This window comes from Mus pahari, chromosome 1 (assembly GCF_900095145.1).
Source record: "Mus pahari chromosome 1, PAHARI_EIJ_v1.1, whole genome shotgun sequence".
NCBI lineage: Eukaryota > Metazoa > Chordata > Mammalia > Rodentia > Muridae > Mus > Mus pahari.
Window position 1 is genome coordinate 28,763,144 of NC_034590.1, and position 25,510 is coordinate 28,788,653.

The 25,510-nt window shown below is 40.1% G+C and overlaps 1 protein-coding gene across 2 annotated transcripts in view; it reads right to left on the reverse strand.

The window, feature by feature from the left end:
* Nucleotides 1-1,261: 1,261 nt before the first annotated feature.
* The window catches only part of Gabrg3 (gamma-aminobutyric acid type A receptor gamma3 subunit), a 610,116-nt gene continuing 585,867 nt past the window's right edge, over nt 1,262-25,510 (reverse strand). Inside the window, exons 7-10 of one of the 2 annotated variants that reach the window (XM_021201648.2) lie at nt 21,666-21,818; nt 14,497-14,693; nt 14,176-14,235; nt 1,262-9,491 (exon numbers count right to left, since the gene is read on the reverse strand). In XM_021201648.2, coding sequence (XP_021057307.1) covers nt 9,210-9,491; nt 14,176-14,235; nt 14,497-14,693; nt 21,666-21,818 — 692 coding nt within the window. In that variant the 3' untranslated portion in view covers nt 1,262-9,209. Of the gene's footprint in view, nt 9,492-14,175; nt 14,239-14,496; nt 14,694-21,665; nt 21,819-25,510 lie in introns of both variants that reach the window. The other variant, XM_029543594.1, reaches the window with a different exon arrangement.

A 25,510-nucleotide genomic window follows, 5' to 3' on the forward strand; every position in this document is an offset into this window, starting at 1 on the left:
GGCGGGGTGGCACACACCTTTAATCCCAGCACTCAGGAGGCAGAGGCAGGTGGATTTCTGAGTTCGAGGCTAGTCTGGTCTACAGAGTGAGTTCCAGGACAGCCAGGGCTATACAGAGAAACCCTGTCTCAAAAAACCAAACACCCCCCCCAAAAAAAAACCAACCAAACAAAAAACAAACAAACAAAAAACCCTTGTTTTTCTTGATTATAATATAATTACAACACTCTCCCTTTCTTTTTCTCTCTTCAAACCCTCCCTTTATACTCTTCCTTGTTCTCTTCCAAATTTATGGTCTCTTTTCATTAATCGTTATTGCACATATATGTATATGTGTATATAACCTGCTCAGCATGCATAGTGATAGGTTTTTTGTATGTACATTTTTGGGCTGAGCCATTTAATTTTTGATACCAGTTGGTATGTTCTTCCCCGGTGAAGGCTATTTTGCCCAGGCTCAGCATACTTTGTCTGTAGCTTTTTGTGTAGGGTTGAGGCTTTCTCTCATCCACTTTGGCATGTATATTATTGTTCAGCTCATGCTCAGTTAAGTTGGTGAGACTTCTGGGCGTAGCCAGGTACTGCATACCTACCTAATTGCTCAGTGCTATCGAAGTTGTGGATATGAAAGGAGAACCTACAACTTTCCTAGGCCAGCAGAATACCTAACAACATTCTGTAAACATTTGTCCTTATACCCACAGATGAGTATAGTCTTTACTCTTCATCAAGGAAACAGCTCTTTGCCACAGGGGGAGATGACTACAGAAAATCACAATCAAAATGTTGCATTGTGGAGACCAGTTGCAATGGATATAACTGCAAAATACCCCACCTAAGGCACGGGGAACATTGTGGAAGAGGGGCAGAAGAGCCATAGGAAGGATCAGGTAATTTGCGATGAGCCTGTGTCTCCTAGTATGCCACGTCATTTGTGGTTGAGTCCACTCCTGTGGGGCAGGTGAGACCCGGAGGCTGGCACAGCTACCTTGTCGTGAGTGGACTAAAGTTTCCTGCTTGTCATCGTTGGCTTGAGGGTCTTCGTGCAATAGCTTTGGCAGGAGTGGAGGGAGAAGCTGCTTTCAGAAAACTAACCCTTTTAACTTTGAAGTCATGACTATCCTGGCCAGGTGTGGAATCTGCTAATGCATCTGGCTCCCAAGATATGCATGTCTGAGAGGGACAGTTGATGTCACTCATCCTCAATACCAGCAGTGCCCTCCCAGTTGCCGCTCAAACTAGAAGGAGGTACACTTCAATATTTCTGACAACATGTGCATTTATTTGTATCAGAAGTACAAACATAGGAATCCAAATACAAATACAGAGGGCAGCCCAGCCACAAGGCTCGGGTGGCTTCTGGCTGGGTTTGGCCCTGAGGGCTCGGCGGGGTCGCGACGTGCAAGGCAGGGCGCGGTGCCGCCGGGGTCGCCAAGGCACGTTGGGCACAAGGGCGCCCTCTCTTCACTAGGACACCACGAGCTGCAGGGTACAGGGGAGTCACCATTTTTTTATGCTGGGGAAGAGGGCCTTCGAGGACAGCAGGACCTCCAGTGCTCTTGCAAGTCACTGTTGTGAGGCCAGCCTCTGACCATGCTCCCAATTCTCTAAGGGGCCAGCACTTGGACAGAACAGGTCACCCTCCTCCCAGTCAATGTCCTCTATAGTCCTCACTTGCTCAGAACTGATGTCAAAATGCTGTGGGATTCTGGAATCAGCTTACCTTAGGCTGTATAGGTGGGAAGGACTCCAGGCAGATAGAAAATCAACCCCACACTTTTCTGCCTATGAAAGTTTTACTTCGCAGAATGAACCTGCATACTCTGTGGCTGACTCCTAGGCTTTGAAAATTCAAGCCAGGCCCTACCTAGGTTTATCTGTGAACAACTACATGGCTTCCCAAATGAACACTGCAATGCCAGTGTACCATATAACTATCAAGAAGTACTATCAGTATAGCAGATAAGCCTGGTCACAGTACACATAAAATCAAGGCACCCAAGAAACGTGGTGGTGCTTACATGTCCTCCAGGCCAACTTCTGATCAGGCATCTCATCTTGATTTGTTTTTTAAAGGATGTGATCCCATATTTGGGGGAAATACAATGATTGTCTCTTACTTTATCTGGGGCCTTCTCTTCCTTTTCCCTTCTTCCCCCTGTTTCCTGTTTGCCTGAACCAGAGGCTTACTAAGCTAACATGCTACCACTAGGAAGCTGTGCTCCTAAGTGTTTCAACTAAACTTGGGGCAGTTGATAGAGTAACGCACACATTAATAGGTTGTTCAGTTTTACCGTGGTATATACAAACACGAAAACACAGATCACTGCATGTAAACACAAGATACCTCATCACTTCAAACGAGATACAGGTCAGTCCCTGAAAATTGTCACTCTCCTAGAGCCTTTCATAGAAAACACAAACAATCAAAGCTTTCCTGAGTCCAGGAGCTGCTTAAAAGAAAACATGTATCTGTATGTACACAAACATGTCAGTGTGTAAACGTGGCTCACTAGCACAATTGGCCTTTGTGCCTCTGGGGGTGTTTCCATCATTACTCTAAGCTGAAAAAAGGAAAACAATAGCAAACACTTCACTACTATATAGTTAGAGAGACTATAGTAAAAAAAAAAAAAAAGATGTCAACTAGATCTGCAGTAACTCCTAGACCCAAAGACGTGGAGAGCAAAGGAGTGATGGTTTCTTTGGGCATCAAAAACTTACAACTTCTGAAGATGCAGCCACATTAGAAAAAAAAAAATAGTGCCTAGCCAATCAAAATTGTATCTAGAAGAAAATGACTAAAAATGTCCAATAAGGCAAAAATGAAAAGAAGAAAAGTAACCAGGAAATAAATACTGGGTGGCATGCACTCCTCAAATGCTGGGAAACTCTGGAACCAGGGCAGATGGACTTCCAAGGAATGAACAAAAATTTGGACTCTATTCTAACATTACAATTAAACTTTTTAAGAGCGTGTCATCATTAAAAAAAATACACGTCCTAGTTTTGTCACAGCTTTTAAGAGACAGAAAACCTCTGCACTGCCTTGGTGGCTACAAACTAGACCATGGACAAAAACCATGACGGAGGTCTTGCCATGCACTTCCTTCATATCCGATGGATACGTTGGAAAGTTCAGTCATCAAGGCTATGTACATTTTTTTCTTTTAATTATAGAGAATGTTACTTATGAAGATATGATTTATTTCTTAGCTTTCTTTTGTTCTTTATTTTTATTTTCCCAGATGACCCTGAAAAGGCAAGGACACAATGATGTGGCCAGTTCACTGATGGATGTGACTGCCAAGGTTAGACAGAGGGTTGGGCAGTTAGGTCTTCTCAGTGTGGGGTTCTGTGTGTTGGGGGCCTTCACACAAACTTAAAATTGATAAGAACCGTTCCTGTTAAAAGCCTGGACAATTATTGATAAAAAGATGTTTCAGCAAATAATAATTATTTCAAAGCTGTCATCACTTGTCCTTGACAATACCAATTCCACAATGGGAAGACTTCTAAAATATGTCTTGAGAATCTTTCCAGAAGATTGTGAACCGGGGCATAACTTGATGTTTAAGAAAATGATGTAGGCAAGTTGTGGGCACTCCCACGACAACTGACAAGGACATTTATGATTGTCTATCCAGTCAGCTGTCCTGGGAGATTGTTCAGTAGGGGCAGGCACAACCCTATCAGAAACACTCGCCTGGCTGTGCCAGGAAGCAGACTCATACATTAAGAACTCAGCCTGTTTGAGGAGAAAATCAGAAGGTGGACCCATATCACCCTTACTTCAGTCCATGCCTGACTTCTTAAGCGTCCACATTGATTCTCACAATGTTCATAAAGCTACAGCTTAGGGTCAAACATTTTTTTTCCCTAGTGTGATTTTATTTATATAAAGTCCTATGTATTCAAAAATGATCAATGATCAATGGTAAATGGGAACTATCTTTTGTGAATGGAAGCTAGGGACAATGTCATAATTTTAAGATGTATAGAGTAATAGCCATGTTGTGAGCACCTGATCTAAGAAATGCATATTTAAGAAATGAACATTGGCTTGGTTATGTACACGTACTGACATGGTACTTCAGTGGGCAGGGCAACCAGAAGACATCAGGATCTAAGTCCGTTACAGGAAATGTAAACATTACAGTCACTTCTCCAAATTTGCAGGGGGGCGGGGGGGCTGGTTCCAGGATCCCTCAGGAAAACAGAACTCTCAGATGTACAGGTCCTTTGAATAAAGAGGGGCATTATGCACATTCTTCTCTATACATTCCACCACCACGGGACAGCTTACCCTGCTTAATGCATTGTACATTCTATGTCAGCCTCTGTTGTTACTCTCTTATATTTAGGGAAATAATTACAAGGAGAAATGCCTGCCCGTGCTAGGTACAGAGACAAAGGTGGTTGACATTCTTGATGGTGGTTGAAATCACAGATTCAGAATACATGTATGCAGAAGCAGACTGTACTTGTTCACAGAAATACAAAGAATCTTTAAATATTTAGAAAAGAACAAAACAAAGCAGGAACTAGCTCAGTTTGGGAGGTTTTGTTGTTGAAAGTCCATTGTTCCTCCCTACCCTTTCAGTTTAAACTACCTTGCAGACAGAGAAGCCTTCCTTTCCCACAGTAACTACTATTGACTCACCCTGTGCAACCTGTTCCCTGGGCTGGGACAACCTTGTACTATGCTTACAGATGTGAAAAATGAAGTGATTAAAACAGATGCTTAACTGAACAGGTTAAGCAAAGCAGTTTACATTTGCCTCAACTAAAATGAAAAAAAAAATCAGCCTTCCCTTAATTTGGAAGTGGTGTGTGTGTATGTGTGTGTGTGTGTGTGTGTGTGTGTGTGTGTGTGTGTGTTTAAGTATTTACTAGTTCACATAACCTAACCTGGTTAACTCAAAGCATAGGAAACTTTTTAATGACCAATGAGAGTTCAAGTCAGAGTTTTGTACTGATTTATGTAAGTTGCTTTTAAGACTGGGATTTTATTCTAGGAAAAGTAACAAAGAAGTTTAGAAGTCTTACAGAGAATATTAGAACAAAAGCACCACTCAACTAAAAGACATTTTGGAAGCAAACGAATAGAAACATCTTCTCTTTTGACCTTAACAGAATTAAATCAAGCTTTTATCACGGGATTAGTATCTTGTAAGCTAAAGGTATTTTAAAAGGGGGAAGTTGAAACATCTCAACTTCAAGGCTCCAAAACCATAATATATTTAAAAAACAAAACAACTTCTTATTCTAGGAAGGTGTCTATGTTAGCTGTTACCTTATCATCTCAAGACACACGCTGTTTTCTTTCCCTGTTATGTTTTGATCCATGTTTACAATAGGAGGGAGATCAGAGATGGGCCTGTCTGTCCTGAACACTTCATTAGCATTCAGTTCTTGGGCTGTGATTAGAGAACTGGAATCGAATACTAGTTGTGCATAGTCTTAGAGCCTAATGGTTATCACAGGCCACTAGTAGCCATTTGAAGGGAGCTCAAGGAAAACTGTGAATAAGACACTTTCTGTAAATTAGTATTCTGTTTCCTGCGTTCCTATTTCCAAAGACCTTTCCATATAATAGTGTTCTAAAGTTCCAAACTAATAATCTATTGGTATAAATGGAATTCAACATTTCAATGTATACTTATTTATATACTATGTTTCTCTCTCATCATTTTACTATTTTCAAAATGAAAACTTGCATGATTTTTAACTCTAAAAGGAAAACATGAAAAAAAAAATAGTTGCCAAACCACAACCAGGTTCAAGAATTGTGATTCCTCCAGGGCGCTGAAGTGATAGGATGGGAGTGTAACATCTGGGGACCAGTGACAATTCTCCAAGTTTCAAATAAAAATTTCAGTTTGGCATGTGAGATAAAAATGACCAAGGAGGCAGAGGTGGTGTCTGTTTTATTTTCTAGCCCTTTGGATAGAGTGGACCTCTGCTTCCCAGCTGTGTCAAGACCAATTGATGTGAAATGGGATTCCATTCAGGTGGCTTGCTTCCACTGTTTCCAGATGTGGCATTGTGTAGGGCTACAACACGCATCTTTAACTGCAGCAACATATTACCAGGTAAAGCAGTCTGGAATGATGCTGATCTGTGGACATAAACCCATAGGTTCCCACGTGAGAATGGCTTGTGATTAAGGACAAGCATTTCCATGTTTGAAGAGTCCATGAAAATCTGTAATTTTATCTCATGTGATGCAAACGTCAAGATGCCTGGTTGTCATAGAAAGAAATGAAATCCTATTTTTAGCCATGTATATTTAAAAAAAACAGCAAAATTTTAGTATGAAATATAGGTGACTACAGGAAGTTGAAATTTCCAGAAATGTAAAATTTGGGGGCTTTATGTTTTATTATTTAAGGCATATTTTGGGCAAATTGGAGGCAGTGTTGGCTGGACTCAGAGTTAATTTATTAACACTGTCCTCCACCTAGCATCTAGGACACCCTAGGGAATCTGTCTAGGCTTTGAAGAGGCCTTTTGCTTGAATTTTACTACTTTGTAAAACATCTTTTTAGTTTTTCTCCATCAACCAGGATGTAGTTTAAGGGAGAGACAGTCACAGTTTTCCGTATAATCCACAGTGGTTTGGGAATCTGTTCAAACAGTCTCCTCAGTCTGGAGTGCGTCTAAGAGTGAGGAACACAGTAGCACCTTTGAAATGCAGGTTGTTCAGACCACTACTCAAGCATTCCCCAACTCTGCACGCAAAGGAAACAAAGCAGAATGGGGCAGATTAGAGGACGCTTGAGTTTGTGTGCCCCACCCATGTCCCTCTTAAGTAAGTAAGGGGAGCTGGTGTCTAAGGAGGGGTGCATGTCTCTATCTCCTCCAAGTGTACCAGACTCTCCTCAGAGTTCACCTTGTAAAGTCCCTGGTTTTGCCCCTGAGCAATGGGCAGGCATCTCTCCAGTTTCATGTACCAGAATGGTTTATCCTGGGAGTTCAGACTAGCATAGACAATTGAACTTTACTGAGAAATGGGCATTGGCATACTCGTGACATGCGTGTTGGCTCTTCCTATGTTTTGATCAGCATGGCTGAGGCTGGGCAAGAGACAATGACAATGACACGTTTTGAGACAAGAGGCAACTGTGGGGTTTGTCTAAGGTAGCAGGGAGTCCGGCCCTACAGCAAATGCTTACAGGTTTTAATCCTTGAAAACAAAAAGATGATTAGAAAATTTAGTTTTCCCCAGAACTTTTAAAATGTAACAGGTTAAAACTCGTCATCTGATTAGCAATTCTGAGCTGATAGTGACTGCAATTGTAAGTGTGGCTTGCTCTTTGTCCTTAGTGCTGTGGGCATCTCCAGAGTGGGCTTGCCAAAGGTGGGAGCTTCAGAGACACTAGTGTACTAGATGCAAAACCTCCCAAAAGAGGAGACATTTCATTTAAGCCATTATTTTCAGCTTATTCTTTACGGGTATTTATTATTTTAATTCTTTTAAATTGAATTTTCTAACTAGAAGCCAGTTGGCTTGAGCCATATGTAGAAACTATCAAACTAGTAGTTTGTTAGTTGAAACTCAGAAAGAAAAGACTGAATATCACACACACACACACACACACACACACACACACACACACACACACACAGAGACAGCCATTATTACCCTTACAACTGAGAGGTGTGTCCGTTTTCACATCTACTTCATGTGTAACAGTACTAGAAAGAATTAGCAAAAGCATCTACTTTCAGTTTTTCCGGTCTCTTCAATACCATCATTGTTTCTGAAATACATCTAATAAATTGTGTGAAGTCAGCACTTTGATATATTCTACTTGTCTGATGTTTTGCTTTTTCTAAGTAGTCATATAGTATGTGTAATAGAAATGGAAAAAATGAATGACTTTCAATAAAATTAATTCAGCTTTGTGGGAGAAAAGCACACAAGGATTTCACTGTGGATGCCGTAACAGTGCCAAGACCCTGCTGATGAGTGGAAATGTGTGGGTGTCACCAATAGAGGATGCTTCAAGAGTCATGGACCTGAAGTGCACAGGAGCATCTGGTCATAGCAAATAACTAATATGAAGAAGCAAATTTGTTTTGCATTATAAAAATATCAAAAGAGAATTGATTTCGGGGGGTTTCTTTGGGATTTTGCTATGCATTCATATTTCAAAGTGTAAAACAAATTTTGTTCATCAAAATGTGTAATTGACAATAACCATCACCAATTTTTTGCATCTAAAGTTGGTTTGGCTTTAAAGTTAATGCTCATGATTAAATACATGGATGTTTATGTTATTTTACACTGTAGAACGCTGTTTCCAAACAAAGGCCTATCCACATTACATGTTTTTGCAAGGTGAAGACAGTTACCAAGTCCCTAACAATAATATAAGCTACCCTCATCGTCTGAGACTGAGTCTTGGTCTTATAAATTGCAGCTCTTTGAGAAATGCTGAATTCATATGCAACTGGTCCAGGAACCCAGGATGCAAATACGGCCGACGCTTGGCAGTCTGTAATAAAGTCACTACTTTGTTAGAGTTAGAAACAAAGAGCAGTCTTGGTCTCAGGAACAAATTTTAAAAATCACATTTTCCCCACTAATGGAAACGTGTGGCTTATGTACCTCCCAGGCAGGAAGGAAGAGTGCCAGTTAGCAGGAGGCTAGCTTAGGACCTCAGTGTCTGAGCAAACAGGCCTCACAGAAGGGACCAAAGCTGACTGCACTTCAAGCTGGATCTCAGAGAGGTCTCCACTAAGGTCGAGCCTGTGTGCACGGGCACTGGTGCCAAGGGATGCAAAAGGAAGATACATAATGGGGAGGATCTGAGACAACGTCTAGATATTTGTTTGCATCTTTCACAGGTGTCGTTGCATGATAACTGGCAGCTTCTGTTTCCAAGGCCATTCAGAAATATCAAACTACTGGTTGAAGAAGGGATTAGCAAGAATATCACTTGAAGATGCAGTTCCTCTTTGTGTGTGTGTGTGTGTGTGTGTGTGTGTGTGTGTGTGTGTGTGTACATATGAGTGAGTATGTGTGAGTGAAATATTTATAAGGAATACTTTCCAGTACTTCCCATGCTGCTGAAAGGTAACACAGCAAACTGGAGTCATTGTCCTTCCCTGCTACTTTTTTGGTTGGTCACTACTTGTCTGGGAACAGTGGAAAGAAAAACATGAATCAAGTACTCTTCAGTCATCCTTCAGCGCAGCACTTAAAGATATAGGTATCCAACCCAATAGACCAGGTTGAACAGCAGGAAGGATGTCGGGAAGAAGACCCGAGAGTAGGAGTCCAGCTCAGAGACATCAATGTGGATGCGGCCTCTCCTCCAGGAGCCAGACTTGCACTCCTCATAGCAGCAGAAGAAGCTCTGGCAGTCTTTGCCATCCAGACACTCATAGACACAGGTGTCCTCAAATTCCTGCCAGTACATGGAATTGTTTAACGTGATCATCACAGGTGGTGGGGGCCTCATATCCAGTAGAGAATAATTCTGCAGGTACAAGAATAGCAGAGCGATCATGAAATACATGTAAGAACAGCCTGAACTGCATTGAACAACAGTTACTACTACTGTCTGCTACTAGACAAGATGGACGCAGGCCACGCCTACCCCACACTTACTCATTACTGGACACAACCTATTCATTGAACCATTGCAGCTCAGTGAACAAGGAAAAACACGTCGATGTTTAAAAACCTGTCCCAGATTTTGGGGGAGGGAGGAAAACACATTTTCAAAATGTATTAGCCATTTCAAGTTGTAATTCAGTTACCCGGTAGCAAATAGTTATACATCTTAGATTTGTTCCTTCAATGTTGAACCACATGGATGTTATAGCATGGGAAGATGAATGTGTACCTATTCAGACTAGCAAACAGTAGCAGGTGTTATGTACTGAAATGGAGAGAAATCCAGGAAGAAAGCTTGAACATGTGTAGCTTGAATACTCTCCACTCCCAAGCTCTCCTCCTGTCTTGGAAAGGTCAGAGTGGGAGAAGAAGGGAGAGTTAAAGGTTTTTTAAAATTTTTTAAATTTTTAAATTTTTTTCAGAACTGGAAGGAAATATCCATCTTGAGAAGCTTCCAGTGGAAATCTTAGGTTTTTAGACAACTGTCAACACCTCAAGAACTATACCCACAACTCTACCCTGAGTTCCACTAGGGGGAGGCATTGTTTAGTCTGATTACATAGTGGGAGGCAATTGGAAAGACTTACCTGTCTCATATAATTTAGTGGCTTTCATTTTTATTTTAGAAAGGCTCTTATTAAAAATATACTAGCCCCCTAATATCAGACATGAGAAGCCTTCTTTTGATTTTTTGACCAAGGTTATAACTATATCCAGCCTATAACTATTGGATTTTGTTACCCGCCAGGGGTGGAAAGTAAGTCCCCACTGCTGAAGACACAGTGTACTTCAGATGCAAGGCCCAGAAGTTCCTGAGCTGGAACTAGCCTGAAAGCCCCCTCCATGACGACAAGGTTTCATGGGAGCAGAAGGAGCCAGTTGAACTTCTGAAGGAGGAATGCATCCAACAGTTCTACTTATCTATAATGTCTATCAACCACAAATATGAATAACATGGCATGATACAGTATTGTCACACTTTGGTGGACTTAAGGTCTGTTCAACAAGAGAGAAACCATGTTTATTACTGGAAGCCTAGCCAATTACCCAGGACTAGTGAATTCATGGATCTTGGAAGAGAACCTACAGCCACCAGTTAACTAAACCAGCACAATCACTAACAATATTCTAAATATTTGTCCTTCTTGCCCACAAGTAAATATAGTTCTCACCCCTCATCAAGAAGGCTTCTCTTGGCCCCTTGGTCTTGTAAACTTTATATGACCCAGCACAGGGGAAGGCCAGGGCCAAGTAGTGGGAGTGGGTGGGTAGGGGAGCAGGGGCGGGGGTGGGGTATAGGGAACTTTCGGGATAGCATTTGAAATGTAAATAAAGAAAATAATAATAAATAAAAAAATGGAAAAAAAAGAAAAAAAAAAAGAAGGCTTCTCTTTGTAAGAGATGCATCAGTACAAACAACCACAACCAATCAAAATGCAGTCACTTAGCCTAAAATGGATCTATATCCCCAAATCTAAGGCTCAGGGATCATTGTGGAAGAGGATCAGGAAGAACTCAAGATACTCTTGCAGTTTGTTTTTGTGTCTCCTAGCAATAACAGAATCTATACCCACAAAGTCTCACCAACATGACTGCCATGAGCTGAACAGGCCAACACCAATAGACATGCCAAAATGAATGGAAAAAAGCCAAGGAGGTCTCAACCCTAGTAACCACTAAGACATGTTGAGAGTGGAGAAATAGCTTTTCAAGGGAAGAGCACACCAATTGGTTATTCAATACCAATGGTCAGCCCTTAAGCGTACATACAAGTAGCATTATGCACACTGAGCAGCTTATATTCAGGAATATATGTGTATATATTTACATACATACATATAACAATAACTAATGACAGAAGAGGCCATGAATTTGAAAACAAAAAAGAAGGGGTATATGGGAGAACTTGGAAGGAGGAATGCCAAGAATGAGGTCACTCTGAATTGTTAGTCTGGGCCATGCTACATAGAATGGACTCAGCTTCACTAGAGTCCATATAAATGTCCCTTAGAGGGACAGTCACATTTACCTTAAGTAAATTGTAGAATTTAATTAAGATGGCTAGGTTCATGTCTGTGAAGCATCATAAATGGGGGCAAAGGGACAGAACTGTTGAGTATTCTAAGCTCCTCCATGAAGCCTTCTGGAGCCTTGAACATGGGAAGCATATGTACACATGTATGTTGGGAAGAGTCCACTCACAAGCAGGACTGGAGGCTTTCAGAGCACCACTCTGCAGCAGCTTCTAAAGCAGAGGTAGAAGAGTGGGCAAGTTCAGCTCTGATAAAGATGTGTACCCTCTAGCCTCAGGATTCTGAAGCCCAAGTGTGGATCAAAACAATACTTATCCAGTGGTGTGAGGAATGTATGCCTTTCTGAAAGCTCCATTTGGTAAAACCTTTCTTTATTAGACAGTAATTCTATTAAAGCCTTTCTTTCATGTGTGCTTTGGCATTTTAAAGCCAGACATTCACCAACTCAGTTCCTCAACCCTATGTATGTATGTATGTATGTATGTATGTATGTATGCATGTATGTAGTCCCTTGGGACGGTATGAATGTGGACTATGGGCTATGGACCTTGAGGGAAGACACTGATTCAGGCTGGGCATGGAAGAGTCTCCAGGGACAGAGACAAATCACAAGAGATGGTGACTTCAGGGATTATGGGGAAAGCAGCAGGGAAGGTTCTTGGGACACGAGAAATTGCAATTTCTTGTTATAACTTAGAGACACGAAGCACAGGCTGCTGAAACCCAATAGAAACTCAGTGCAATAGTCAGAAGAGCTCCAGGATTTGATAGTTTGGGAGTCTGAAATGAGTTCCATTTCACAAGACTGAAGTAGAATTTAGGATAGGACAAGCCATCCATGGCTTTGCCATGTAAGTACATTTCTCCATGTACCTGCTCCATTGATTCAAGTATTTCAAACTGTGCCTAAAAGAGATTGATGAGTGCTTCTTCCTTGGCCCAGCCAGTGTCCGACTCCCTCCTCTTTCATCACGTGTATGACACAGCCCCACGTCCTCCATGGAACACTGTTTTTCAGATGCCTATGAAAAGCATCAGCCTTGCATTTAAGTTAAAGAATTCACCCCCAAGGCTGTGTGAGCATTTTGCCCCAACCACACATATGTTCAGGGCTCCCCTCTAGAGACTTATAATTTAGGTTTCAAGCTTTCTAGGAATGAAATAAAATAAGAATTGAAATGGTGATAATTTTAACAGTTAAATGCTTTTTCCACACCCCCCCCCCCTTTGCCTGTGTGAGCCTTAGTTGTGTCTTCTTGCCTGCAGTGGCACCTTTTGTTGTGAATTGACTATAATTTCTTCTAGGTCATCAACCTTTCCTTTTTGTCCATGGTTTTCTTTGGGGAGAAGATTTTCCTTTTTCTCTGAGTTAAAGGATCCTGCCTTTTCTTTTGCTAGAATAATTTCTACATCAAAGACATCAATATTTTCCCTCAACACTCAGGCCTCTGGCTGTGTGTGAAGACATACTCTTGGGGCTTTGAGCTATTAGCTCAGATTGGTGTCCGTCACCCCAAGCCTCTCTTCTCTATGTCCTTGTCTAACAGTCATTGGAAGCATTTTCTGGTTTCTCAGGGCTGGCAAGATGCTTGCCCACTACTCTTCTGCCAAAGCCCCGTGATGCATATTTGTAGAGTAACAATTATATATTTTTTCCTTATAAAAACTGGTTAAGATGCACAAAATATAATGCATCATTCATTAAGAGCTTAGGAGCCACCTGACATATACAGGTAAGACATTCAGTGTAATTAGTGTGTGGACACAAGTCAAGAATAAAAGTCATAAAGGTGGCACACTACAAAAATGGTAGCCAGGTCAGTGGTTTGAAATGAAAATAAAATTTCTAAGTTTTCATTCCAGTTTCCCTCTTACTAGCATCTATAGGGGTTGATTTCTCCATACTCAATGTTACTTGTCAGGAGCATAATATAAGCTGATATTTAGACACATATCATCTTAAAAGTGCTCCAAAAAATTGAGGGATTCATGCTATTTGTAGGAAGAGGAACATGTTGCAGCTGGTAGCTTGGTAGAGTGTGATAGTGGAGTGAAAGCTAGAATAAACATCACAGTACCAACTGCAGGCTAATGTTCCCAGTACATTCGCTATGTAACTATAGGTATTTCAGTTGGTCTATAAAATATAACATGCATAACAATTAATGTACAGGCCTTACAGATTGTTACTTAAATATTAATAGAAGTTTGAGCTTGAGAGATAGCTTAGCAGATATCAGTTTCTTAGTATGCATGAATACACAGAAATTTATATATATATATATATATATATATATATATATATACTGCATCAAGGTCCCCATGTAGAAAGGTTAGGATGTTTCTCCCACTTTGTGCTTATTCTAATTTGGTTGTTTTAGTAATAAAAAAAATCTTATAGGATCAAATACAGCACTCGTTTGAATTCAATGCACATATTTATGACGAACATATCTTTCAATGAAAACTTAATATTCTAAGGAGTATTGACACCTGTAAAGCTATACATACAGAGGGTGCTTGAAGGCTTATTCGATCAGGAATCCATCTTGTGGAATCTTGATGTAATAACTGCTAAAAAAAAAAAAAAAGAAATCAGAATTGGAAAGAGGCCATGGATCTTGGCAGTCTTGAAGGCATGCCCACTCTAAGCCCTGTCACCAGCAGGCAGTGACACTGGAGAAATGGGAGGTATCCCCATCTTGTCGCCACATCCATAGGATTATCTCGCTTTCTAAGATCCTTAAGGCCATTACAGCATTTCAGAGCACATTTACCTTAAACTACCCTCCTGCTGCAATTGAGCAAACCTTGGTTGTCCTCACCACTCACCGATGTCTTTTTCTTCCTGATGGTTGGCTTTCGACAGCTTGAATAGTAGTTGAGGGTAGCATACTCCATCAGTGCGGCAAAGACAAACAAGAAGCACACAGTCACAAAAAGGTCCATGGCAGTGACATAGGACACCCGAGGCAGGGACTTCCTGGCAATGGTGCTGAGTGTGGTCATGGTTAGCACTGTGGTGATGCCTGCAGAAGAGACAGTTGTCAACTTGTAAGAGGTCAGCACACCAGACTGCAAAGCCAATAGCCGTGCAAATTTAGAAACACATAGATTTTGATTTTGACTCTAAGTGTTGTGTCAGGCAGGTGATATATGTCAGTTGCCCCTAGACACTTAGCAGTGGCAGAACAGCCTGAAGTCAGCTAGGTAGGTCAGGAGGAGAGCAATCAACACCACAGTGTGTGAATGAGTTGAAGGACAGGAGGTGAGGCACAATCAGCATATTTCCCAATTACATTTCAAACTTCTGATGGGTCACAGGAACATAATAGCATCCTACATCAAGGAAAATATATAACCGATGGATAGATTTTAATAAATTTTAGTAATTCATTGCTTGGCACTTCATCTTTGAAATTTTTTTTAAAGACTGATTTATTTATATGAGTACATTGTACACACCAGAAGAGGCCATCAGATCCCATTATAGATGGTTGTGAGCAACCATGTGGTTGCTGGGAATTGAACTCAGGACCTTTGGAAGAGCAGTCAGTGCTCTTAACCAGTGAGCCATCTCTCCAGTCCTGAAATGTTTTTAGATATAACTACAGCCCAGGACGTTTCTGTATGTCCTATGCTGTTCTGTACTCCATGCCTGTCTTCTGTTTCATGCTTTCTTTCTGCCCACTGTGTAAGCTCCTGCCTTCTTTACCCAGCCCCAACATCACCCTTTCTGAGATGCCCTCTTTGAAAACATTCATATGTCAGTTTTCACATTTTTTCCTACAACTTACCAGGTGTAGTTGGCATATTCTGGCATTTTACATCACACAGTTACTAATATTTAGAATACATTATCATGTTTCATTTTGTGTCTCATTTGTTCAGTTTGCTTTCTTGTGTCTTATTTTCATTCCTGCTGCTCCATGAGTTACAACCACCTGGGAAACTCCTCCTTGAGTTTTTTTTTTTTTTTCACATCTTTAAGGCCATGTGTTGTTATCTGAAGTCTCTATGATGTCTTTGAGTGCACATCACTCTGTATAGAATGTCAATGGGCCCTCCAACCAATGAGTAGGATTTATCTCCCTTTCAGTAAAATGTGGACACATTATTGCTCTCTACTTTTCTATGGTTATAATACAGTTTTACCAAACATGTTCATTAAACAGGTAAGGATTGTCAGGCTACATGAGATTTTCAGTGCCTGCAGAATTCAGGTCAAGAATCTATGTCCTTCTGCCTTGCAAGGTTCAGTGAGAACCCACTGTCATTCAGCCTGTGATGCCTTGTGGGCAGAATCATGTGTTGTTGTTGTTTTTCTCCACCACTTCCAAGGATTTTTCTATTTTTCAGTTTGGTTGTAATTTGTCTGAGCTTGAAATTCTTTAGATTTATATCTTGCTTTGAATTTATTGAGTTTCATGGATATGCACATTTGTCTGCTTTTTGAAAAAGAATGGAGTAGTATTTAGCCATCATTTTCATGCCTTGAAAATGTATGTTTTAAACCTTTTTTGGCTTCTTCTGGGACATCTATAACAGAAATATTAGATTTTATTCCTTGGCAGTTCCCAAATACTTTCAGTGTGCTCATATATTTTCAGCCTATTTTCTCTCCTCATGGCTTAAATTGCTCTTGATTTACACTGAGGCCCACACATCTTTTCCCATAGCACGCTTTGCGAGTTGTTTCGTTTAGTACAGTTTTTCCTGTATATTTGCACCGATGCTGTCTTGCTGAGCCATCTTCCTCTTTTCATTTACCTCAAGTGTGCTCACCAAGGCACACTCTTGCTGATATATCAGAAGCCTGCTCAGATAATGCTAACATCTGTGCCAACCAAAACTGGCACACTTTATGGAATCAACCATAGCTGATGACTGTATTTTTGGATATTTGGGGATTTAGCATCTGTGATAAAAGTGATAATCTACAGCAATTAAAAGTTGTAATTATGACACATTTTGCCAGAAACCTTTAATACAAATACTCTTATGTACAGTCAAAATTTCTTGTAGCCCTGTATAGTTTTGCTAAAGCTGAATGGAAAGGATTTATACTGGAGAAGATATTCTTATGTATAACTAGTAAATCTTCATATTGGTGTATAAATGAGTCAAAAAATGAGTATTACATATGTGTTCAAGTATATTTTATGTCACACATATTCCTGTTTTCTTCATTAAAACTATTTGTGCTTTAGAAATTTTTTATCCAATATTCGATTCATACATTTTCTTCTAGAAATTGCACAGCTTTGGCTTTTCTAAGTGTGTTCTGTGTAAAACTATTTTTTGGTGTATGGAGAGTCTGTGCCGGCACATGGACATCATTGTTATCTGTATACATGACACACACACGCACGCACACACACACACACACACACATATACATACACGCGTGTGTGTATGTACTTGTATATGTATATATGTGTATATATACATATTTATGCATGTGTGTAGATGTATGTTTGAACTCTAGGCTTTTGCTGTGTTTTATGTTTTTATTTGTGCACACTACTCGTGATGGTTTGAATGACGCCAATAACACATGTGTTTGAATACTTCCCTCCTAGTTGGTGGAACTATTTGGGAAGGGTTAGGAGGTGTGACCTTGTTGTAAGACATGTGTCACTAGAGGCAGACTTTGAGGTTGCAGAAGCCCATGCCACTCCCTGCTAGCTGTCTCTGCCTTATGCTTATGGATCAGGATGTAAACTCTTGTCTACTTACTAAATTGCTTAGATTTATCCAGAATTCATATGTAACCCACATTAGCCTTGACCTTATGAGTCTCCTGATACTGTGAGAATTATAGGCCTATTCTTCTAGGCCTGTAATTAGCCGAGGAACTAGTTTTTAGTATTAATTATATCAGAATTTTACTATTTCTACTGTGTCTTAGTCAGGGTTTCTATTCCTGGACAAAACATCATGACCAAGAAGCAAGTTGGGGATGAAAGGGCTTATTCAGCTTACACTTCCATACTGCTGTTCATGCCAAGGAAGTCAGGACTGGAACTCAAGCAGGTCAGAAAGCAGGAGCTAATGCAGAAGTCATGGAGGGATGTTCTTTACTGACTTGGCTTGCTCAGCCTGCTCTCTTATAGAACCCAAGACTACCAGCCCAGAGATGGCACCACCCACAAGGGACCTTTCCCCCTTGATCACTAATTGAGAAAATGCCATACAGCTGGATCTCGTGGAGGCATTTCCCCAACTGAAGCTCCTTTTTCTGTGATAACTCCAGCTTGTGTCAAGTTGACACAAAACTAGCCAGTACATAATGATTTCTATTTTTTCCTACAGAGCCTATTTTGTATCTGTTTTCATTAGTCTAATCAATCTGAGTAGTTTTTCCTTGTAGGTTCAAATGTTCTGGAATAAGTTCTTCAGCTTTTGTTTCATTCAACGTATTTTTATTAGAGGAAGATTTTGCAAGTGTATTTACTATGGGTTTGAATGGACAGGGTTTTTAATTTCAACATTTAAATGCCAACGATGCCCTGGTTTTCATTCTTGCACATAAGAGATGAGTCACTGTATAAATGTACCACAGTGGAATACTACTCAGCTATTAAAAAACAATGAATTTATGAAATTCTTACGCAAATGGATCTATCTGGAGGATATCCTGAGTAAGGTAACACACATGATATGCACTCACTGATAAGTGGGTATTAGCCCAGAAAGTTAGAATAGCCAAGATACAATTTGCAAAATATATGAAACTCAAGAAGAAGGAAGACCAAAGTGTGGATACTTCGTTCCTTCTTAGAATGGGGAACAAAATACCCATGGAAGAAGTTACAGAGACAAAGTGTGGAGTAGAGCCTGAAGGAATGCCCATCCAGAGACTGCCCTACTTGGGGATCCACCCCATAAACAACCACCAAACCCAGACACTAGGCAGATGCCAAAAAGAGCCTGTTCACAGGAGCCTGATATAGCTGTTTCCTGCGAGGCTCTGCCAGTGCCTGGCAAATACAGAAGTGGATGCTCACAGTCATCCATTGGACGGAGCACAAGGTCCCCAATGAAGGAGCCAGAGAAATACCCAGGGAGCTGAAGGGTACTGAAGCCCCATAGAAGGAACATCAATATGAACTAACCAGTACCTCCAGAGCTCCTTAGAACTATACCACCAATCAAAGAAAACACATGGTGGAACTCATGACTCTAGCTATATGTGTATCAGAGGATGGCATAGTTGGTGATCAATGGGAAGAGAGGCCCTTGGTCCTGTGAAGGCTCTAGGCCCTAGTATAGGGGAATGCCAGGACCAGGAATGGGAGTAGGTGGGTTGAGGAGCAGGGGGAGGGAGAAGGATAGGGGATTTTCAGAGGGGAAACTAGGAAAGGGGATAACATTTGAAATGCAAATAAAGAAAATATCTAATAAAAACAAGTAAACAAACAAAAAAGACATGAGTCATACATTAGAGATCACGCTTTATCTTTATGAAGTAGGGCCTTTCTGTTGTAGGATGTGTGGATCTGATGCCCTCTTTTAGCCTCTTGGTGCATGTACCTGTACATATCTACACTCAGAATCATGTGTATACATAATTCAAATAAAATATGTCATTGTGAAAATGTAGGTGCTTCTGGGAACTTGCCAAAACAAAACTTTTCTTCAGTGAAAGGAGGCAAAACTGGCCACAGATTGTTGAGAAGAGAAGACAGAATATTGGTCAAATCTGTATTCTTTTTAAAAATTAGATATTTTCTTTATTTACATTTCAAATATCATCCCCTTTCCTAATTTCCCTTCCGAAGATCCCCTATCTCTTCCCCCTGCTCCCCAACCGACCCATTCCCATTCCCAGTCCTGGCATTCCCTTATACTGGGGCACAGAGCTTTCTCAGGACCAAGAGCCTCTCCTCCCATTGATCACCAACTAGGCCATCCTCTGCTACAAATATAGCTAGAGCCACAAGTTCCACCAAGTGTTTTCTTTGATTGATGGTATAGTTCCAAGGAGCTCTGGAGGTACTGGTTAGTTCATATTGATGTTCCTTCTATGGGGCTTCAGTACCCTTCAGCTCTCTGGGTACTTTCTCTAGTTCCTTCTTTGGGGACCTTTTGCTCTGTCCAATGGATGACTGTGAGCATCAACTTCTGTATTTGCCAGGCACTGGCAGAGCCTCGCAGGAAACAGCTATATCAGGCTCTTCAGCAGGCTTTTGCTGGCATCTGCCTAGTGACTTAAATCTTAAATCAAAGCTGACCTGCTTAGGTGCACTATGGCAATCTCTGCTCTACCAGAAGCTGATGTTGTCTCTTCTGAGATTTTTGATATTTTACATTTATAAACCATATTTAACTTTTAGTTATTAATATTCCATTACTAATACAATTTTTGTAATATTTACCATTTACATGATAGTAATCTTTGTGGGTGCCTTAGAAATATTTATAAGTAAATACTAGTTTTTACCATAAAAAATTCCTCTTAGTCCTTCAAAATTATGTAAAAGAAATGTGGGCAGGTTTTGTGTTCAAAAGGTACAAATATATATACCTTTTGAACACAAATATACATATATATGTATACATTTTATACATTTTATATATATTTATGTATATAAATTGTATCTATACAATTCAGTCTATCTATCTATCTATCTATCTATCTATCTATCTATCTATCTATCTATCTACCTATCTATCTATCATCTATCACCTATTTATAAGATTCCAGTGCTGAATTTGAGCAATAGCAAGTTAAACATTCACCTCAAAAACTATTAATAATCTATTTAAGGTGATTTTATACAAGCCATATATAGATAAATATAAATGAGGGAAGTATATGTCCTAGAGTATTAAAAAACCGGAGTATAACATCAGATTTCTCCTCTAGCAAGATCTTTGAAATTAGTAAATTTCATGTTTTCAAATCATCTATGGGACCATGACAGAATTTGTCATGTAGCACATTTTCTAAATGAATTTAATGTCCTAAGAATATGTAAGCATGTTGTCCTGTCATTTTAAAGTGGGGCATTTTGCAAATAATAATGGTAGATGTTCGTGGTGGCTTTAGATACACTCTTAGCCAGGGGGCTCCTTGATCATGGTGTGAAACTCTTACTCTTGTCATCTAAATTTTCAAAACCTTCAAAGAAAAATTAAGAACAGCATGTCTGAGGCCTGATGTAGGCTTCAGAATTTATGGTGGCAACAAGGCCAGTGTGAAAGAGAGCTTGGGAATCTGCTTCAGAGACAGGAAGGAGGGACAGTTGGAAGCATGTACATTAAGACTTCAAATCGACTGTGGCTAAAGTAAATCAACAATCCACTGATGTTAATGAGTGACTGCTAAGAGCAATATACCCTTAGAGGATGCTTGAGGATGTCTTCTATCATACAGCACCAGTGTCACTGCAGCCAAGAGTTCTTATGACTAGGCAAACTGTGATGATTAGAAGAGTTATATGGCAGGCCTTAAATGCCCCCCCCCCCCCCGACACACACACATGGTCAATTGGTCCCACTCCCTTTCTCTGCCCCTCCCCCCTCCCTCCCCCCCCCCCCCCGGCGCCCTGCCATGATGTAAGCCTAAAATAAAGTTAACTTGGTATGGCTGGGAGATTCTGTTTACATCTACCACAGTCCTTGGCTCCTTTGCTAATATACCACATCTTGTTTGTTATATAGAGCCCATTCTAAGAAATAACTCATTCTCTAATAGTTGAAGCAGTAATGAAGATTTGAATAATGTACACAATCTAAGAACTGAGTTTTATAAAAGTTAAATATTTTAAACCTCCTTGGCAGAAAGCTGCCTATGCTTCTATACATACTACTACAAAATACAACTTACCTTAAAAAAGAGAGACAGAAACAAAAACCTAAAGTGGATACTAAAAAAAAAAATTAGCCTGCTTCACATAGCTCTTGAACCAATTCTCTTCAATTGAAGGCATTTTGTGAATGTTTCTGTGTTAAAATTTCACAAAATAGTGGATGAAATTTTTTTTGCAACTTACCTAATGTTGTTCTTGCTGGTGTCGCATCCTTTTTGATCCAAAATGATACCCAGGACAGAACCACAGTCAGTATGCAGGGAATATACGTCTGGATAGTAAAGTATCCCATCCTTCTACTGAGTTCAAAATAGATAGTCATGACAACATAATCACCTATAATAAAATAAATATTCCACAAATCAAGACTATATTCATTGATTAAAATAATGTAGGGCATTCATTTATAATGTAATTTTCAAATTTAATTATTTGAGTGAAAACAACAAGAACAGCAACGTCAACTGGAAAAAGTATCAAATGCTGGTGCTGTTGAACTGTACCTTGCCTGTGTCTTTCTAAACATTTTCCTGTACTGTGTAAAGGGCCCATTAAAGCATGTTAATGTGTAAGGGGATAGACATGTACATCTACGCAATGGCACGTAATTTGACAAGGAATTGTTGCCAGAGACCATCTGTATGATGTATAAGTTATACCAAGATTCACAAGAAACTTCAGCTTTCAAACAGATCTAGGGTCACTCTAAGACTTTTTTCTTCAATAATAGCTGTAATTAAACCTTTTCTTTTACATTTGTAATAATTCCATTATTTTTAGAGAGTGGCACATGGTATTGTTGGTTCTGATCCAGTGTGTCATTGCAAGAGGACACATGTATCTCTATATGAAGCGGCTATTCCTATCCATGTCTTCTTTTTATTTTACATCCTCTTTTTATTTTATTTTGTTTATAAATTAAGTTCTTTACTTTATATCCTGATCATAGCTTCCACTCCCACCTCTTTTCCCAATTCCCCCTCTCCCTTTTTCTCCCCTCCCCCCTCTTCCCCTTCTCCTTAGTAAAGGGGAGGTGTCCCATGGATATCAACCAGCCTTGGCATACCAAGCTGCAGTAAGCCTAGGTGCATATTCTTCTGCTGAGGCTAGATGAGGCAGCCTGGGGACAGGGGTCCAAAAGCAGGCAATATAGTCAGAGATAGCCCCTGCTTCTCTTTTAGGAGTCCCACTGAAGACCAAGCTGCACAACCTTTACATAAATACAGAGGACTGAGGTTTATCTCAGTCATGCTCTCTGGTTCAGTCTCTATGAGCCTTAATGGGCCCAGATTAGTCTGTAGTTTCTTTAGTGGTATCATTTACCCTTCTGGTCCTTCAATCCTCTACCATCCTCTTCTACAAGGTTCCCCAAGCTTAACTTGCTGTTTGGCTGTGGGTCTCTGCATCAGTTTCCGTTAGTTGCTAGGTGAAGCCTCTCTGATGATAGTTATGCTAGGCTCCTGTTTGCAAGTATAACAGAGTATCATTGATAGTTTTAGGGGCTGGCTTCCTCTCTTGTCATGGTTCTCAAGGATGGCCAGTCATTGGTTGGTTCCTCAAATCCTGTTCCATCTTTTATCCAACACATCTTGTAGGCAGGATAAATTATGGGTCTAAGGTTTTGTGGTTGGGTTGGTATCCTAAAACCTCCACTGGAAGTCTTGCCTGGTTACAGGAGATAGCCAGTTCAGGCTCTATATTCCCCCACTGCTTGAAGCCATAGCTATGGTCATACTCATAGATTCCTGGGAGTTTCCAAATTCCTAGGTCTCTAGCTCATCGTAGAGATCCCTTTCCCCAAACCAGTTATCTCTCCAGTGCTTTTTCCCTGTCTTCTCCTCACTTCATTCCTCCTCTTTGCATCCCTTCCCTTCAGTCCCCTCCCCCCATCTAGTCCCTAATATCTAGTCTATTTTCCTTTCTCAGCGATATTCAGGTGTCCCTCTTAGGCTTTTCTTGTTACTTAGCTTCTTTGGATCTGTGGTTTATAGTATGATGATCTTGTATGTTATGACTAATATCCACTTATGAGTGAGTACACGCTGTGTTTATCTTTCTAGGTCTGGGTTACCTTGTTCAGGATGCTTTCTAGTTACATTCATTTGCCTGCAAATTTCCTGATGTCGTTTTTAATAGCTCAGTAATCCTCCACTGTGTAAATTTAGCACATTTTTTCTATATATTCTTCAGTTGAGGGACATCTAGTTTCTGACTATTATGAATAAAGCTGCTATGAGCATAGTTGAGCAAGTGTCCTTGTGGTATGATGGGACATCCTTTGGTTATATGCTCAGTTGTGGTATGCCTGAGTCTTGAGATAGATGTATTCTCATTTTTCTGAGAAACTAACAAATTGATTTCCAAGGTAGCTAGAGAAGTTTGTACTCCCACCAGCAATGGGTGGAGAAGAGTTCCCCTTGCTTCACATCCTCACCAGCATGAGCTGTCACTTCAGTTTTTAATCTTATCCTTCTGAGGGGTATAAGATGGAATCTCAGAATAATTTTTATTTGCATTTCCGTGGTGACTAAGGATGTTGAACATTTCAAGTGCTTTTCAGCCATTAGAGATTCTTCTGTTGAGAATTGTCTGTCTAGATCTGTAACCAATTTTTGACAGAGAAGCCAAAACTATACAATGGAAACTATAATCAACAAATGTGGCTGGTCTAACTGGTGTCTGTATGTAAAAGAAAGCAAATAGATTCATATCTATCCCCCTACACAAAACTCAAGTTCAAGTGTATCAAAGACCTCAACCTAAAACCAGATACACTAAAGCTGATAGAAGAGAAAGTGCAGAATAAAACCAGATACACTAAAGCTCAGCATCCTCTATGGTCACTTAAAATATCATAAAAGCATTACATATCTTAAACAAAAGACTGTGGTAAGTTCACTAAAATCGGGCTTTACTTCAGGCTCAAAGCCATGTTTATCCTTAAAGTAATAGTTATTAGAATAAGTAAAATATAGGAACATTTAAGTATATCAATATGATAATACGATATATTCAGATTAAGCTCTAGAAAAAAACCAGGATAATTACTTGGATTTCTTAGTAGTTAGTACTGAATCAACTTTTAAAATAAAATTTGATGTTTAAATACTAGTCAGATTTTTTCCCTTTGGACACAGCATTTACTTGCATGTTTAAATTGCAAGTATTTATGTTTAGAACTTCATTTCTCTGAGACACAGCAGTCCTGTGTTGCATCCTAACTGGGAGAAGGGTCAAGAACATGAAATGATGTTACATAAAAATAGTATAGAATTCTGGTTTCCACTTTTATACTTGTTTTAAAATCAAGAAATAGGCATGTGATACACACATTGAACATCAGCAGATTAAAGGTTTCAAAAGGGAAATGAGATTACAGGGGAGGTCACATCCCCGAATCTGAATGATTGAGGGCATTCTGCAAGATGCAGAAGATGAGATGCTGCTCACAGGAACAGAAGGTATCAGGGGCTGGAGGCCAGCAGAGAGAGGCAAATATGTGGCAGCTTAATGAAGAATAACAGGATTAAATAGTTCCCAAGGTTCTCGAAGGGAAGATATGAGGAAGCTCCCAGCATGCCCCAGTTTGTCAGAAGTGTACCCATCATAAAAGCTTCCTAGAACTTTTAAAACTATTAAGTTTACTAAAAGCAAAGGAAGTCAGAGAAACATTCTTAGCTATGAAAGCCTAGGAAGATTTGATGACTAGATGCAGTATGATATCCGTCACTGGTAAAAAGGAGACTGAAATAAGTGAGGAAAACCTGGTCCTTACAGTGTTTATGTAATAATGCTGAATCAATATTAGCTAATTTAGTTTTCAGATGTGCTACAGTAATGTAGAGATGTGAAGAAACTGGGTCTGAAGTGCTGACAAATTCTTTGCTATCCCCACAATTTTTCTGTAAATCTGCAAACTTCTACACTAAAATACTCATTTTCTTTTGAAAACCATAGCCTGTGGCAAGCCGCCGCATTCTGCCGTAGCAAAATGGCGCCCGACCCGAAAGGGGGAAGGGAGAGAAAAA